At 44.2% G+C, this 18319-nt stretch overlaps 1 protein-coding gene and 1 pseudogene across 7 annotated transcripts in view; both read left to right on the top strand.

The window, feature by feature from the left end:
- Positions 1 to 18319, top strand: part of PML (PML nuclear body scaffold) — a 56068-nt gene that overhangs the window by 20438 nt on the left and 17311 nt on the right. For all 7 annotated transcript variants that reach the window (XM_023552898.2, XM_003413932.4, XM_023552900.2 and 4 more), the window contains 2 exons: positions 9730 to 10310; positions 11790 to 11860. In XM_023552898.2, the coding sequence (XP_023408666.2) occupies positions 9730 to 10310; positions 11790 to 11860 (652 nt within the window). The remainder of the gene's footprint in view (positions 1 to 9729; positions 10311 to 11789; positions 11861 to 18319) is intronic.
- LOC111751617 (adenosine 3'-phospho 5'-phosphosulfate transporter 2-like) lies at positions 11867 to 18316 on the top strand (annotated as a pseudogene).

The raw sequence follows: 18319 nt of genomic DNA, 5'->3' as shown, positions 1-18319 counted from the left end.
AAAAGTGATTGAAGATATCAGAATTGTTTATATCACATAGGGCTTTCTATATCACTAGATTCTATCAACATTTAGTGATAAACTTCAGTCATTGTATTTTGTAACAAATTCCTGCTTTGGCGTATTTTACAGTTTAAATATATTCTGCCAAAGCTATTAGAGTCAGCAAGGTATTTCAAGATTATCATTACTACATAGAAGAGCTACCTGTTTACACCATATACTGTTTAACTAATATATTGTTACCTTTTGGAAACCCTGGTGGCATAGTGGTTAAGAGCCATGGCTGCTGACCAGAAAGTTGGGTTTGAATCCACCAGCTGCTCCTTGGAATCTCTATGTGGCAGTTCTACTCCATCCTGTAGGGTCTTTATGGGTCGAAATTGACTTGATGGCAACGGGTTTGGGTTTTTTTTTTTTTAAATCATCGAATATGGTTTTGCTTATTCATGGCTTTAATTCATTGATTATTCTAGGTGTTCCCATTCTTTATTTATTTATTGCCATTTCATTTACTTAAATTAGATCAGATTTAAATAAAGTAGCTTGATAATTACTGTGCTTATCTACATGACACACTTTGTCTTATTGCCTTGCAACATTTACTGGTATGTAAATCCAAATTATATTCATGTTTACCAGTATTCAATACTGTATAATGGTAATGCATTATCATAAAACTTAATGAATTTCCCCGAACGATCTAACCTTGTTCCAAAAATTGAATCTCTTTATTAACATCATGTAACTTACATGATGCTTAGAAGACTTCTTGTACCTGACACTCTTCTGATTGCACTTACAATCATTACATTTTAGAAATGCCACATTGGTGGCGCTGGGGAGGGTTTATAGGAGTTGGAGAGACCAGGAGCAGAGAGATCTATTAGGGATTGTGCCAAATGACAGATAAACGGTAATTGGGGAGAAAACAAAGACAGTAGCGGTGAGAACAGATATGACAGATCCAGGAGCCAGGATTCTGCCTTAATCGTCATTACATCCTAGCTCCATGCCTGCACATGGTAGGACTCAGTAATTTTGTAGAGTAAATGAAGGTAGAATCAACGAGGCTTAATGATGAATGATTGTTGAAGGGGTAAAGAAGGAGGAGGAATTTAGAATGACCCCTTGGCATTTGGCTTGAGTGGCATGTGAATGGTGGGCTGTTTACCACCATAAAGAGGGCAAGAGGATCAGAGAACCTACACAGCAACACACCTGCTACCTGCTGAATAGTGATATGACCCAACAGAACATTGTCCACCATGGATACGACAGCCGTCTGTCTTGGGAGCAGGGACCTGTGCAGGAAAGATGAGGGGAAGGAAAAGCACAAATTTTCTCTTCCTCTTGCTTGAGTGTGGGGCCAGCATGAGACCATAGTGTGAAACAAACAACACTTCCTCCTCTCACCTCTTCCCTTGCCTCTTCTTTCACTTCTGGTCGCTTGCTCTTCGATGACACCTTCTCAACTAATGACAAATTGGAGGAGGGGAGGTAAATAGGAATAATGCATTCACTCTTCAAGTATCCCAGGCTCTGGAATTACCCATCTCCTCTCCTGCCTTCAGAAATCTTGTTTCCTCAATTGTATCACCCAGGAGATGGCAGGAACCAGTCTGATTAAATGCATTTATACTGTAATGTAAAGGACTATTGAACCCTTAACTGCCCGGTAGTTATTTGCTTTTCCAAAAGAGGCTGCTCCTTTACTACCTCTCCAAAGTGAAAGCTCCAACTTGCTGCGTAGAGGTATGTGTTGTGGGGGAGAGTTTTTCTGTTGCCACTCAGACAAGCTAGGTCCTGCCCTGGGGCCCTGCTCCAGCTCTCCTCCACTGGCCCTATTTTCATAGCATTTAAAAAAATTTTTTTGTGCTTTAAGTGAAAGTTTACAAATCCAGTCAGTCTCTCATACAAAAATTTATATACACCTTGCTATATACTCCTAGTTGCTCTCCCCCAAATAAGACAGCACACTCCTTCCCTCCACTCTATTTTCATGTCCATTCGGCCAGCTTCTGACCCCCTCTGCCCTCTCTCCTCCAGACAGTAGCTGCCCACATAGTCTCATGTGTCTACTTGATCCAAGCAGCTCACTCTTCACCAGTATCATTATCTATCCCATGCTCCATTCCAAACCTGTCTGAAGAGTTGGCTTTCAGAATGGTTCCTGTCTTGGGCTAACAGAAGGTCTGGGGACATGACCTCCGGGGTCCTTCTAGTCTCAGTCAGACCATTAAGTCTGGTCTTTTTATGAGAATTTGGGGTCTTCATCCCACTGCTCTTCTGGTCCCTCAGGGGTTCTCTGTTGTGTTCCCTGTCAGGGCATCTAGTTCTTCTGGTCTCAGGGTGATGTAGCCTCTGATTTATGTGGCCCTTTCTGTCTCTTGGGCTCATAATTACCTAGCATCTTTGAGGTTCTTCATTCTCCTTTGCTCCAGGTGGGTTGAGACCAATTGATGCATCTTAGATGGCCCACTTACTAGCATTGAAGACCGCAGATGCCACTCTACAAAGTGGGATGCAGAATGTTTTCTTGATAGATTTTATTATGCCAATTGACTTAGATGTCCCCTGAAACCATGATCCCCAAACCCCCGCCCCTGCTATGCTGGCCTTCGAAGCATTCAGTTTATTCAGGAAACTTCTTTACTTTTGGTTTAGTCCAGTTGTGCTGACCTCTCCTGTATTGTGTGTTGTCTTTCCCTTCACCTAAAATAGTTCTTATCTAATTAGTGAATATGCCTCTCCCTCCCTCCCTCCCTCTGCACTCTCATAACCATCAAAGAATATTTTCTTTTCTGTTTAAACTATTTCTTGAATTCTTATAATAGTGGTTTCATACAATATTTGTCCTTTTGCAACTGTTTCACTCAGCATAATGCCTTCAGATTCCTCCATGTTATGAAATGTTTCTCGGATTCATCATTGTTCTTTGTTGATGCATGGTATTCCATTGTGTGAATATACCATAATTTATTTATCCATTCATCCGTTGATGGGCACCTTGGTTGCTTCCATCTTTTTGCTATTGTAAATAATGCTTCAGTGAACATGGGTGTGCATATATCTGTTTGTGTAAAGGCTCTTGTTTCTCTAGGATGTATTCCAAGGAGTGGCATTGCTGGACTGTATGGTAGTTCTATTTTTAGCTTCTTAAGGAAGCGCCAAATTGATTTCCAAAGTGGTTATACCATTTTACACTCACACCAGCAGCGTATAAGTGTTCCAATCTCTCTGCATCGTCTCCAACATTTATTATTTTGTTTTTTGAATTAATGCCAGCCTTGTTGGAGTGAGATGCAATCTCATTGTAGTTTTTATCTGCATTTCTCTAATGGCTAATGATCGTGAACATTTCCTCATGTATCTCTTAGCTACCTGAATGTCTTCTTTCGTGAAGCGCCTGTTCACATCCTTTGCCCATTTTTTAATTGGGTTATTTGCCTTTTTGTAGTTGAGTTTCTGCAGTATCATGTAGATTTTAGAGATCAGATGCTGATCGGAAATGTCATAGCTAAAAACTTTTTCCCAGTCTGTGGGTAATCTTTTTACTCTTTTGGTGAAGTCTTTGGATGAGCATAGGTGTTTGATTTTTAGGAGCTCCCAGTTATCTAGTTTCTCTTCTGCATTTTTGGTAATATTTTGTATACCGTTTATGCCATGTATTAGGGCTCCTAGTGTTGTCCCTATTTTTTCTTCCATGATCTTTATCGTTTTAGGTTTTATATTTAGGTCTTTGATCCAGTTTGAGTCAGTTATTGCACATGGTGTCAGGTATGGGTCTTGTTTCATTTTTTTGCAGATGGATATCCAGTTATGCCAGAACCATTTGTTAAACAGACCATCTTTTCCACATTTAACTGACTTTGGGCCTTTGTCAAATATCAGCTGCTCATATATAGATGGATTTATGTCGGGATTCTCAATTCTGTTCCATTGGTCTATGTATCTGTTGTTGTACCAGTACCAGGCTGTTTTGACTACTGTGGCGGTATAATAGGTTCTAAAATCAGGTATAGTGAGGCCTCTCACTTTGTTCGTCTTTTTCAGTAATGCTTTACTTATCCAGGGTCTCTTTCCCTTTCACATGAAGTTGGTGATTTGTCTCTCCAACTCATTAAAAAATGTCGTTGGAATTTGGATTGGAATTGCATTGTATTTATAGATTGCTTTTGGTAGAACAGACATTTTTACAATGTTAAGTCTTCCTATCCATGAGCAAGGTATGTTTTACCACTTATGTAGGCCTCTTTTGGTTTCTTGCAGTAGCGTCTTGTAGAATTCTTTGTATAAGTCTTTTACATCTCTGGTAAGATTTATTTGTAAGTATTTTATCTTCTTGGGGGCTACTGTAAATGGTATTGATTTGGTGATTTCCTCTTTGATTTTCTTCTTGTTGGTGTAAAGGAATCCAAATGATTTTTGCATGTTTATCTTGTATCCTGATATTCTGCTAAACTCTTCTATTAGTTTCAGTAGTTTTCTTGAGGATTCTTTAGGGTTTTCTGCATGTAAGATCATATCATCTGCAAATAGAGATACTTCTTCCTTACCAATCTGGATGCCCTTTATTTCTTTACCTGGCCTAATTACTCTGGCTAGGACCTGCAGTACAATGTTGAATAAGAGTGGTGATAAAGGGCATCGTTGTCTGGTTCTTGATCTCAAGGGGAATGCTTTCAGACTCTCTCCATTTAGGATGAAGTTGGCTGTTTCATAGCATTTTTGCTTTCTGCACCTCTGATCTGAGCCACCTGTTTCCCAGAACAGCAGAAGTGAAATGCTGCTCTGGCCCAGCAGGAGGTCTGGCTGGACTGGGGTGGCCTGTCCATACCGTGAAGGGAACAATCCTGAGACCACACTCAGTTGTGATGTTTCTTTACTGTCCGAAGTTGAGAGGTTTGCCTGCTAACAGCAGGACTAACCCTTGCCACATGTACATAGGTGTTAATGTCTTCTCTTCTTTCATGACCCCAGAATGTCCAATGTATGCCTGGCGCTATGCTGGGCACTTTACCTACAACCATCCCATCTTTGTCCTTGCAGCAGTCTATGAGGGAGGCATTTGTTGTTGTTGTTAGTTGCCATCAAGTCGACCCCTGGCTCATTACAACTGCATGTACAACAGGATTGGATCACTGTGATCCATAGGGTTTTCACTGGCTGATTTTTCAGGAGATCACAAAGACTTTCTTCCTAGACTGTCGTAGTCTTCCTAGCTGTCTTGGTCTGGAAGTGCCACTGAAACCTGTTCAGCATCATAGAAGCCTGAAACCTTCCACGGACAGATGGGTGGTAGCTGTGTTTGAGGTGCATTGGCCAAGAGTTAAACTTGGGTCTCTAGCACTGAAGGTGAGAATTCCACCTCTGAACCACTGGTGTTTATTCCCATTTTACAGATGGGGAAATTAAGATTCATAGAAAGTAATTTGCCCAAGGTCTCATAACTAGGAAGTGGCCGGGTCTGTTGATGCCTCCAGAGCCCATACCCTTTGCCCTGTCTTTTGGTCTCTGGCATGGTAGTTTAGACAGTGGCAACTTTAGGATAGAAAGCCTGAGAACCCAAGAAACATATTGAGGCTTCTATTAACATATTAACAACATAGCCAATTCACTGCATAGTCATAAGAGATAAGTGAAATAATAGATCACAGGGAAGAAGAGAAAGAGCTTTGTTGTAATTCCTAAGTGGAATGTTCCTTGAGGGTGCCCTCTTGCCTCCTATTTAAAGTCCAAACTCTTTTGCTTAGAAGTGATGATAGAAAATTTTGGAAAATCTAAAAATGTGAAAAGTGGGGAGGGGAGAGAAAGAGGTAGCCAGTATCAATACAGACTTTTTCCTTTCCTTCTTGCTGTCTTTATAATCATCTAAAACAAATTGAACAACACTTAGTGCTCTTCCTTTCCTTCTTGCTGTCTTTATAATCATCTAAAACAAAATGAACAACCCTTAGTGCTCTGTAATGTGCTTTTCTTATATAATAATAAGCTGGAAATGTCTTTCCAAAGGACCCCCTGGGTAGTGAAAGTGATTAAGCACTTGGGTGCTAACCTAAAAGCTGGCGGTTTGAGTCCACCCAGAGGTGCCTCAGAAGAAAGACCGGATGATCTTCTTGTGGAGAAAATCAGCCATTGAAAACCCTGTGGAGCACAATTCTACCTCGACACACATGGTGTCACTCTGAGTTAGGATCGACTCAGTGGTAACTGGTTGGTTAATGTCTTTCCCAAAAACTATAGTTTTGGATTTTCAGGAAGAAATTATATGATTTCTTTCATAACTTCAGCGATTACCATCATGAGAGCAAATAGTCAACTTTAGTTTCTCCTTCATGATGGTGTTTTTTTACATTTAACTTTGTGAGCTATTGGAAATGTATCTTTGTGTGGAGTATGAAGCAAGACTCTAACCTGGTTTTTTTCCCCCCAGTAGCCAGTTTCCCTGCTACTAATTGTTGAAAACCCGTTTAATTTCTGTTAGTTTGGGGTGCTTTCTTTACTATATAAAATATTATGTTCATATAGATGCCAGGGCCTGTGTTAGGACTATATGGGCTGTTCTGCTGATCTTTGTCTTGACTCGTAGGCTAGTACCACACTCTTTTAATATAATGGTAGCTCTATAATGTGTTATATCTGGTAAAGCAAATTCCCCTTCATTACACTGATTTTTCAAAAATTTCTTAGCTATTTGATCTGTTTTAGAATCGTTTGGTCAAGTTTCAAAATCCCGTTTACAATATTATTAAAATTGCTTTAAGTGTTTATATGAACTTCAGGAGAATTAACATTCTGATAGTACTTAGCCTCTCCAGCTGAAACTTTTCTGTTCTTTAGACCTTCTCTAACCCTAAGTGGATTTCTGTTATTTTCTTCATTAAGTCTTGCATATTTCTTGTTAAGATTATGTCTAGGTATTTTTAGCATTATTGAAATTGCTGTTGTGAACGTGGACTTTTCCCCATATTTATCTTCATTTGCTTTGTTGAGATAGAATTAAGCTATTTTCTTGTCATTTAACTCTGGCGTAATTCTGTTATTTGGCTGAGTAGTTTATTAATTCTATTGTGTTTCAGTTGATTTCTTTGGGTATTCTCAGAGCAAATCCCTGTCATTCTGCACACACATTCCCAGAGATATTCTTCTTTATGTCTGTGTTAAATCTGGGTTCTTATCACAGAGCTCCTTGAGGGCAGGTGCCCACCTTGCTCCTGCCTCCCCCAAAGCGTCAAGCACACAGTAGGTGCTCAATGAATGTCCCTTGAATGAGGGTGAAGGAATCATTAAGCTAAGGCCTGAGGTTAGTCCTGGCCCTGGGTGGCGGCCCCTTGATGTTCACCCCAATTCAGGGTCTGTACCTGTGTCTTATCAGATTGCTGGGGGGAGGGGGGTTGGGCTCAGGGGGACTGATTTGGGCTGACCAACTCAGAGAGGTCTGCTGCCAGTTGTCCATTTCCATCCTGGGGGAGATCGGTAGCCAGCTTCTCTAGGGAGACCCCTCCTGGGGCAGAGGGTGCTTGGAAATAAGACCTTGGCAGATGCTGGTGGGTGTCCCAGAAGGTCTTGCTCTCCCACCACCAGGGCGCTGGAGGTGTGTCCCTGCCAGGCTTGGAACGCTCTTTCTTAGCAAGGGTGCCCAACATCAGACCCAGCCCTTCTTCTGTGTGTCCGAAGTGGAAAGATGACAACTCTTCCCTTTATTTCTAGACTCCATATTTTTGTTGTTGTTGTTAGTTGCCATCAAGTTGATTCCAACTCACGGCAATCCCACATGTGCAGAGTAGAACTGCTTTATAGGGTTTTCAAGGTTGTGACTTTTTGGGAGCAGTTTGTCATGTCTGCCTTCTGTGGTGCCTCTGGGTGTGTTTGAACTGTCACCCTTTCAGCTAGTAATCAAGCACTTAACTGTTTGCGTCACCAGCGGACTCCTTCATTATTGCTTAGCAATTCTAATTAAGTGTTACTGGTGAGCATTAATATTGCAGTCAGTTATAGTGATTGTAGTCTTTGTTAAGAGGGGGCAGTGGTTCAGTGGTAAAATTCTCTCCTTCCATGTGGGAGACCCAGGTTCAATTCCCCGCCAGTGCACCTCATGTGCAGCCACCACCCCCTTAACAATGGAAGTTTGTGCATTGCTATTATGCTGAATAGGTTTCAATGGAGCTTCCAGACTAAGACTAGGAAGAAAGACCTGGTGATCTACTTCTGAAAAATCATCCATTGAAACCCTGTGGAGACAATTCTACTCTGACATACATGTGGTCGCCATGAGTCAGAACTGACTCTCTGGCGATTGGTGTGGTATATACCTGTAGACTTGGAGGAATGTCTGTGATGGAAGTTAGAGGAGGAAGTTACAAAGTAATGCTATAGCATGATCTCATTTTTAAGAATATACATTAGTCCCCCCCCAATTCTTTTAAAGAATTGGGCCAATTTTTTAACCCCTGTGTGACTCGGTTTCTTCATCTGAGAAATGAGGGTAACAGTAATTCTTACCTAACAGGTTCTTTTTTTTTTTTTTTAGTATTTTATTGTGTTTTAGGTAAAAGTTTACACAGCAAATTAGGTTCCCGTTTAACAATTTTTGTACATTTTGTTCTGTGACATTGGCTACAGTTTTCACAATGTGTCAGCATTTCTTATTATTTCCATCCTGTTTGTTCTGTTTCCATTGATCTAGCTTCCCTGCCCCTCTTTGCTTTCGGCTAAATGTTAACTGTTTGGTCTCATGTAGTTGATTATTTAAAGGAACACATTCCTTACTGGTGATACTGTTTATAATCCAATCTCTTATTTGGCTGAAAGGAGACCTCCGGGAATGACTTCAGTTCCAAGTTAAAACAATATCTTAGGGAGAGAGTCTCAGGGCTTCCTCTAATTTCTATCAGTCTAGTAATCTGGTCTTTTTTTTTTTTTTAATGAATTTTGTGTTTTGTTCTACATTTTTTTCCCATACTATCCAGGACCTTCTGTTGTATCCCTGGTCAGAATGGTTGGTGGTGGTAGCCAGGCACCATCTAGTTCTGGTCTCAGGCTAGAAGAGGCCATGGTTCCTGTGCACTGTTAGTCCTGTGGACTAGTTTCTTCTTCACGTCTTTGGGTTCCTTCACGCTCTCTTGCTTGAGACGGGAGGAGACCAATAGTTGTATCTTAGATGGCCGCTGGCAAGCTTTTAAGACCTCAGACGCTTCTTCCGAAGTAGGATGTAAAACATTATGAACTATGTTATGCCAATTGACTGAGTTTTCCCCCAAGACAATGGACTGAAAGGTTCTTGTGTGGCTTAAGTGTCATGATAGGTATCAAGTCCTTAGAATCCTGAAAGCAGCAGCATTGTCTGGCTATTTGTGTAAGGTGGTTTGAGTGGAGAAAGATGTGGAAGGATGTCCCCCAGGATGTTCACGTGATTACCTGGAGGTGGGGAAGAGAAATTCCTAAGGTGGGGAAAGAAATTGACTTTCTCTTTGTATATCTTTATGTTGTTTCAAGAATGGAGGCTAGCTATTGCTACTTCAGTAACTTCTTTAATATTTTAATGTTTTATCAGTAGTTTGGATACTATCACCATAACCGCAGACATTGAATTGGGAAAAACACAAACCTAGAAACATACCATGATTGAAAGTTTGGTAATTTTTGAAGAGGAATTTAATAATAGAAACGTAAAGTGGGGCGAGAGAGCGCAGAACCCTAAACCAGGCTACTCTTGTACGTCCGCAGCATCTACTGCCGGGGCTGCTGCAAGCCGCTCTGCTGCTCGTGCGCACTCCTGGACACAGGCCATACCGAGCTCAAGTGCGACATCCATGCTGAGATCCAGCAGCGGCAGGAGGAGCTGGCTGCTATGACGCATGCGCTACAGGAGCAGGAGAGCGCCTTCGGTGCGGCGCATGCGCAGATTCGCTCGGCCCTCTGCCAGCTGGACCGCGCACGCGCAGACACCGAGGAGCTGATTCGAGCGCGCGTGCTCCAGGTGGTAGCGCACGTGAAGGCGCGGGAGGAGGAGCTGCTTGAGAGCCTGAAAGCGCGGTACCGGAGTGACTCTGAGGAGATGACTAGCCGCCTGGGCCACCTGGATGGCGTGCTGCAACGCATTCGCATGGGTGGTGCGCTCGTGGAGAGAATGAAGCGCTATGCCTCAGAGCAGGAGGTGCTGGACATGCACGGCTTTCTACGTGAGGCGCTCCACCGCCTGCGCCAGGAGGAACCCCAGAGCCTGCAAGCCCCCGTGCCCACTGACGGCTTCAACGAGTTCAAGGTGCGCCTGCAGGATCTCATATCTTGCACCACCGAGGGGACAGGTAAGCACTCCGAGCCACTCCCATGGGTGGCCTGTTTGCCATTTAAAAGGGCTTGCTTCTCATAGTTGCTGCCCTGGGGGAGACAGGACAGAAAAAGGTTGTTTCCACTTCACAGAAAACAGGGTTTTTATTCTGTTGGGTTTAGTCAGGTGATAGGTTCCAAGACGCAGGATAAAGGAGAGAGGAGGCCCTGGCATGGGGTTGCAGGCACCCAGAGGTGGTAATTTACACAAAACACTCTCTGGATTAGTTGTGACCATTGAGGGACATGGAAAGTTGAGAAACTGCAAAGCTTAGAACCAGATTCTGGTATCATTTTGGCCCCAGAGGGACTAACCACTCCAGAAGGTTCTTGTAGCACCTACATCCAGGAACAGAGAAGACAACTGGGGCATGAGTTTTAGGGCAGAACTGGGCTAAGAACACTCCCTGGAGTGGTTAGGTGCTTGTCCCAAACCACACAGTGCACAGTGGAGGAGATCCTTTGTCCCCAGTATGGCCTGACATCTGGGCCAGCTGCCAAGCTTTGTAGGCCCTGCTGGTATTGGGCCCTTAGGGGATGAAGAGACAGCAGGCCAGTTCCAGACCTCAAGAGGTGCCCAGTCTAACTAGGAAACAAACTGGGGGCACATCACAAAGCTGGAGAATGCTTGGCTCTGCAGTCCCAATCTAGGAGTCGTAGAAGCTCTGTATGAGCTGGGACATCAGAGAGACTCTGAGGAGAAGCACGAGGGCCTCCTGGGGGAAGAGGCTTTAACAACTCTGACTAAATCTCTAAGCTGGAATCTGACCTCAGGGCATCTGGCGTGAGGATGCCTTTACTGAGAGAGGAGAGGGAGGTTACAGAATCAGAAGGCCCCCAGGCAGGCGCCAGTGATGGAGGGCTTTTCCTGGAGCTGAGGGATGTGGGCCCCAAAGAGTGGGCATGACACTTGCATCTTCTCTACCCAGGCAGTGGATGTTGCCCCCATATACCAAAAATGATCCCACAGAGTTTAAACAATTGATCTTTAGAGCTGTAACCTGGCAATGGCAGAGTTAGAGAAGTCATTATATTCTGCAGCATGAGAGATTGAGGCTAGACTTAATAAAAACCAGATTGCCGGTCCGAAGAGTGTCATGGGGCTCTCATTGAATGTAGAAAAGTCTGTGAGCAGCAGTGGCTTTAGGATTTTCTACACATTGCCTTGCTAGTGCCTCAGCGCTGGAGAGAGGTGCACTTGCGTTTGGAGCCAAAGGCAAGCTCTCTCTGATGCCACCCGTTCTCCCTTCACCCTGGGTTCATGCCCACTGTAGCCAAGAGAACTTTCCTCCCAACTGCCAACCCCTCCTCGAACCTGCCCCTGAGCTGTTAAATGCCCTGGGAGTGGGTCTCCAGACAAAGCAACAGGGACATCCTCTGTGTCACTGTCCCAGGCTAGGCTGTCCCTCTCACCAGGGCTGCCCTGACCTGCTTGAGACCTTCTCTGTGTTCTCCAGATGCAGCTTTACCCAAGAGAGCCAGCCCAGAGGCCGCCAGGACTCCGAGGAACTCTTTTGACGTTGACCTGGTGAGATGGGGTTGAGGTGTGAGGGGGAGGTGGTAGGGCCCAGCAAGTCAAGTGGTTTGGCAGCTCCTGAGTCAGGAAGGAAATCCACTGCTTGCTGTTCCCATGTGTGCAGGGAATGGAGGAGAGAGAGTGCCTGAGAGAAGGACAGCAGGTGGCTGGACTGGAGCTTTCCAGTGGGTGGGAGTAAAGGAAGACATCCAGGAAGGGCTGGCTGGCTCTGGGCTCCTAAATGCCAGAGTAGCTCTTAATGGGACATGAGCCAGGTTCAGGAGGGTGGCCTAGGCCCAGGGGTAGACAGGAGGACATGAATGAGGTGGTCACTGGCAGGTGGCCCTGATGGACATGACAGATGACCTGTCGTCTGATGGTGCTCCACCCGTTATGTGAGCCTTTTCCTGGGGTCAGCATCTGTGGACCTCCCCCTTTTCTCCCCCAGATACGTGGTTCTTAGAAAGGAATGAAGAGTGGGCCAAGAGTCAGACTCCATGCCAGCATCCTGGCTCCTGCTGCTGGGACTCCAGGACCAGCATGTATCTAGTCGGAAGGGTTGGTCAGGGTTGGAAGGTGCCCCTATGCCATCTGATGTTGGCATTCCCTCTGTAGTGCCACTGACCTGTGGCTGTCCACCTTCATGCACACACTTCCAGGGACAGGAAGTTCACTTTTTCTTGAGGCAGCCACTCCCATCTCTGGAATGCTGTGACTGAGAAAGTGCTGCCCTGGGTGGAAATGAAATGGCATCCTTTTGACTTGCCCTCTGGCACTCACCAGCACAGCTCCTCTCCACCAGGATGAGCTTGCTCAGTTCCTGCCTGGACCGGGCATCTGGTCTCCTCTGCATTTTGGTCACCTAAGCTTACGTGTGCCTGCCTCTCATGGTTCTCGGCCCAGGACTGACTGGTCCTCTATGGAAAGTGGGTCATCAGGTGGGCGGTGGGGTAGTAGCGAGCCTCCCTAGCTTTGCCACAGCGTGACGCATAAATGAGAGAGATTGCTGTGTACTGAGGCAATCGGGAGATTTTGTGGAGCAGGCAAGTCTTAGCTTCTGAGACTTTAGAGCTAGGAAGGAGCATGAAGTCTAACCTGCACTTTAAAAAAAAAACAAACAAACCCAGTGCCATCGAGTCAATTCCGACTCATAGGGGCCCTATAGGACAGAGTAAAACTCCCCCGTAGAGTTTCCAAGGAGTGCCTGGCGGATTCGAACTGCGACCCTCTGGCTAGCACCCGTAGCACTTAACCACTATGCCACCAGGGTTTCCTCCGCTCTTTTACAGAGGATGAAGCTAAGGCCCGCAGAGGAGGGTGTGACTTAACCAAGGTCACACCGCAAGCCTAGGGGCTGGACTAGAAATCAGCTGCTGTCTGCCTTGGGTACTACATCCCCATATACACAGCTTAAAAAGTAAAAAAGAACATTTTATCACATGACCAAAAGTAGTATAAAGTCTCGCTCCCGCCTCTTCCTCCATTTGTCCAGTTCTTGCCCCCACATTCCTCTGTATTAATTGTTAAGTATCCTTCCAGGATTTCATTATGTAATTAGAAGCAAATATGATTATAGACACTTAGTTCCACTTTTTTATGCAGAGGAATCATACACAGCATATGTCTTGGTTATCTAGTGTTGCTATAACAGAAATACCACAGTGGATGGCTCTAACAAAGAGAAGTTTATTCTTTCACAGTCCAGTATACTAGAAGTCGAAATTCAGGGCACCTGCTGCAGGGGAATGCTTTCTGTCTCTCTCAGCTTTGGAGGAAGGTCCTCACAATGCATCAGTCTTTGCTTGGTCTGGGAGCATCTCAGCACAGGAACCTCAAGTACAAAGGAAACACTCTCCTCCCGGCACTGCTTTCTTGGTGATATGAGGTCCCCATGTCTCTCTGCTCGCTTCTCTCTTTTATATCTCAAAAGAGATTGGCTTAAGACACTATCTAATCATGTAGAGCTCATCAATATAAGTGCCACTAATCCATCTCATTACATCACAGTGACAAGATTTACAACACATAGGGAAATCACATCAAATGACAAAATGGTAGAAGATCATACAATACTGGGAATCATAGCCTAGCCAAATCGACAGATATTTTGGGGGGACACAATTCAACCCATGACACCATTTTAAAGTACTCAGTTTTGGCGTTTAGTACATTGACAATGTCCTACTACCACTGTCTAATTCTAAAACATTTTATCACCCCAGTGAACACTTTGTATCCATTAAACAATCACTCCCCATTCTGGACATTCTCTATAAGTGGAATCATACCATATGTGGCCTTCTTTGCCTGGCTTTCATCTTGCATAACGTTTTCAAGATTCACCCGTGTCACCGCATTTATCAGCACTTCATTCCTTTTTACGGCTGACTAGCATTCTGTTAGAATGGGAATTCCAGAACACTTAATCGTGCTCATGAGGAATCTGTACATGGATCAAGAGGCAGTCATTTGAATAGCACAAGGGGATACTGTGTGGTTTAAAGTCAGGAAAGGTGTGCGTCAGGGTTGTATTCTTTCACCATACCTATTCAGTCTGTGTGCTGAGCGCATAATCTGAGAAGCTGGACTATATGAAGAAGAACGGGGCATCAGGATTGGAGGAAGACTCATTAAGAACCTGCATTATGCTGATGACACAGCCTTGCTTGCTGAAAGTGAAGAGGACTTGAAGCACTTACTAATGAAGATCAAAGACCACAGCCTTCAGTATGGATTACACCTCAACATAAAGAAAACAAAAATTCTCACAACTGGACCAATAAGCAACATCATGATAAACGGAGAAAAGACTGAAGTTGTCAAGGATTTCATTTTACTTGGATCCACAATCAACACCCATGGAAGCAGCAGTCAAGAAATCAAAAGATGCATTGCATTGGGCAAATTGGCTGCAACAGATCTCTTTAAAGTGTTGAAAAGCAAAGACGTCACCTTGAGGACTAAGATGCGCCTGGCCCAAGCCATGGTGTTTTCAATCACCTTATATGGATGCGAAAGCTGGACAGTGAATAAGGAAGACCGAAGAAGAATTGACGCCTTTGAATTGTGGTGTTGGCGAAGAATATTGAATACACCATGGACTGCCAAAAGAACAAACAATTCTGTCTCAGAAGAAGTACAACCAGAATGCTCCTTAGAAGCAAGGATGGCAAGACTGGGTCTTATATACTTTGGACATGTTATTAGGAGGGATCAGTCCCTGGAGAAGGACATCATGCTTGGTAGAGGGTCAGTGAAAAAGAGGAAGACCCTTAACAAGATGGGCTGAAACAGTGGCTGCAACAGTGGGCTCAAGCTTAGCAACAATTGTGAGGATGTTGCAGGACCGGGCAGTGTTTCGTTCTGTTGTGCACAGGATCGGAATCGACTCCACAGCACCTGACAACAACGTTCTATTGCATGTGTGTACCACGTTTTATCTCTTCATTTGTTGAACATTTGAGTTGTTTACACCTTTTGGCTGTTGTGAATAGTGTTGCTGTGGACATTTGTGGACAAGGATTTGTTTGAACACATGGTTTCATTTATTTAGGGCACATGTCTAGGAGTGGAATTGCTGGGCCGTATGGTAATTCGATGTTTAACTTTCTGAGGAATTGCCCCTGTCTGGCCTGGCACAGAGTAGTAGTAATAATTACTGGATTCGAGCACAGTGGTTAAGAGCTCAGCTGCTAACCTAAAGGTTGGCAGTTTGAATCCACCAGCCACTCCTTGGAAATCCTACAAGGCAGTTCTACACTGTCCTATAAGGTTGCTATGATCTGGAATCAACTTGAAGGCAACGGGTTTTTTTTTGTTTTCTTTTGGTGCACCTAACAAAGAGGCAGCCCCAGTGGTGGAAAGCGCAGGAATAAGACAGGAGGAGGAGATGATGGCCACGGATCTTGGAGGGGAGACTCCGCCGTGTGGCTGAGGTGCCCTCTGGGCTGCGGCCACTCTTCCAGGTGCTGTTGAGTTGGTTCTAACTCATAGCAACCCTGTTGCAACAGAATGAAACACTGCCCTGTCCCGCACCAACCTCACAATCGTGATGTCGGAGCCCACTGTTGCAGCCAGTGTCGATCCATCTCATTGAGTGTCTTCCTCTTTCCCGCTGACGCCCTACTTTACCAAGCACGTTGTCCTTCTCCAGGGACTGGTCCTTTCTGACAACATGACTAAAGATGTGAATCATCAAGCAAAAGAAAAACTGAACAAAACAGAGGAAATCAGCAAAGATAACTTTGGAAGCACTGAATGCAGCAAAGTAAGGATAATGGATCTGAAGTTCAGCAGCTCCAGGAAGTGTAGTTTTTATTGCCATCCCTTCCAAAACCCAAACAGCGTCACCACACGTCAAGTCAGTAGATGCTGTTGTGGTCCTTGGCATAAAGCTCAGCAGATATAACAAACGTACTCAATTTTCCATATGTGTTGCTGGCCTTTTTGTATTTTACCTAATTTATGGATATTTACAGGAAATATTTTAGTGGAGAGCTTTAGGTCCTATGGCTGGTACCTTACATTAGTGCAGTTTGGGTTTTACTCCATATTTGGCCTAATAGAACGTCGGCTTATTCAGGACAAAAGGAGAATACTAGGAACAACCTACATGATGATGGCTTTTCTGAGTGGGGTTATGGGGTTATGAAACACTTCCTTGGGCTACCTGAATTATCCTACCCAAGTCATCTTCAAGTGCTGCAAATTAATTTCGGTTATGCTGAGAGTTGTTATTCAAGGAAAGCAATATAACACTGCAGATGAGTCTGCTGCAGTGTCTATGAGCCTTGTCCGGATAAGGTTTACCCCGGCTGACCGCACAGTTGCACCGAATTTCGACCTGACGGGTGATCCTGTTTCCTCGGTACCATGTGCAGATGGCATTATTGGGAACATCTAAGAGAAAGCTATGAGACTACATAATGCTGCTAATTTGGAAGTGGGTCTGTATTCGCATTCAGTAGGTTTTGTATATGCTTTATTGGGATTGACATGAACTAGCGGATTACACTCTGCAGTCACATTTTGTTCAAAGAATCCAATTCAGACCTATGGTTATGCCTCCCTTTTTCCCCCTCGCGGGGTATTTTGGAATCTCCTTGTTCTGGCTTTGCTTAAAATTTTTGGTGCACTTGTTGCTATAATAGTGATAACAGAAAGAAAAGCGACGGCCATTGTACTTTCATTTGTATTTTTTGCTAGACCGTTAATATCGCAGGCTGTATGGCCTGGTTAGTTGTCCTGGGTGTATTTGCAATGTTTACAGCAAAAATACGGACAAAATAAGACTACCATCACTACAAGGTCTGATAAATCAGTGGGTGAGAGAGAGTCAAGAATGGTGGCACAAACCATATAGGTGCCGTTCAAAGCAGAATCTTATGGGAAGAACCATCAATTAATGAACTTTAGAAAGGGATTGTTAAAAAAAACCAAAGGATGTGAAGGCATGCTGTCCATTTGTGGAAGGATCACGTATGATGAAGTGGTTTCACGATGTCAGCCTTTTCTTCAGAACGTTGTGACTGTTTTCCCTTTGAAGCGTTATTGAGAGCCACTGCCTAGCACACCTTAAGAATAAAATGTCAGTGTGAAGGACTGAAATTCTTAGCAGTTTAATGAGCATTTTCATTGGAAATGGACCATGTTGCAAGACTAATTGGATGTCATTTATGACATATCAGAGAAACTGATAAGTAATAGCAAGTTGTTTTGTCTTCATTCCATTTCGGTGGTGGTATTTAAATTGATTCTCTGCTGTAAGAGTGAAATGATTTCAGGTATGGAGAGAATAGCATCCATTATAAATAAAAGTTATTCCGTGATTTAAAAAAAGAAAAACAGTTATGATTATGTGGCACATGTAAGTACCAGGTGGTGTTCTAAGTATTTTACTTACGTTAGCACATTTAATCTGTATTACCTTATGAGGCAAATATTATTATTCCGGCTTTACAAAGGGTGACTGAGGTCCAATGTGTTTTAAGTAATTGGCTCAACCTGTATGACAGCTCTTCTGACCCAGGCAGAGTTAAGGTCACAGGGAGGCTGCTTTCAGCTCAGTGGGAGGATTTTCTCGATGTCAGAAGTTTGCAGCTGTAGAAGGAGCTGCTTCCGTCAGTAGTGAGCCCTTTGTCCCTGGAGATGTACAAGCTGGGGCAAGTTATTGGGCTTGGGAAAGAGTCGGGCAGTGTGATCCCTGAGGCCATCTTCTAGCTGTGTTAGGACACATGAACTGAAGTGGCCCCAGACCACCAGCAGCTCTGGGTCAGAAGAAGGTGAAGTCATGGAGGATGTGGCGAGGCTTCTTGTTCTCCGTGGGCTCCTGGGATTGGATCAGGAAGCCTGCACCTAGGGCTTGGTGAGACCCTGGGGATGTCACTCAGCCATGGGCTGACAATAGGCCTGGGGTCCCTAACCCCGGGCCTGCTGCCTGGTCGTTTCTGACTCTCTTGTTTCTCGATTTTG

Source organism: Loxodonta africana, chromosome 13 (assembly GCF_030014295.1).
Source record: "Loxodonta africana isolate mLoxAfr1 chromosome 13, mLoxAfr1.hap2, whole genome shotgun sequence".
NCBI lineage: Eukaryota > Metazoa > Chordata > Mammalia > Proboscidea > Elephantidae > Loxodonta > Loxodonta africana.
This window is presented reverse-complemented; position numbering and strand designations above follow the sequence as displayed.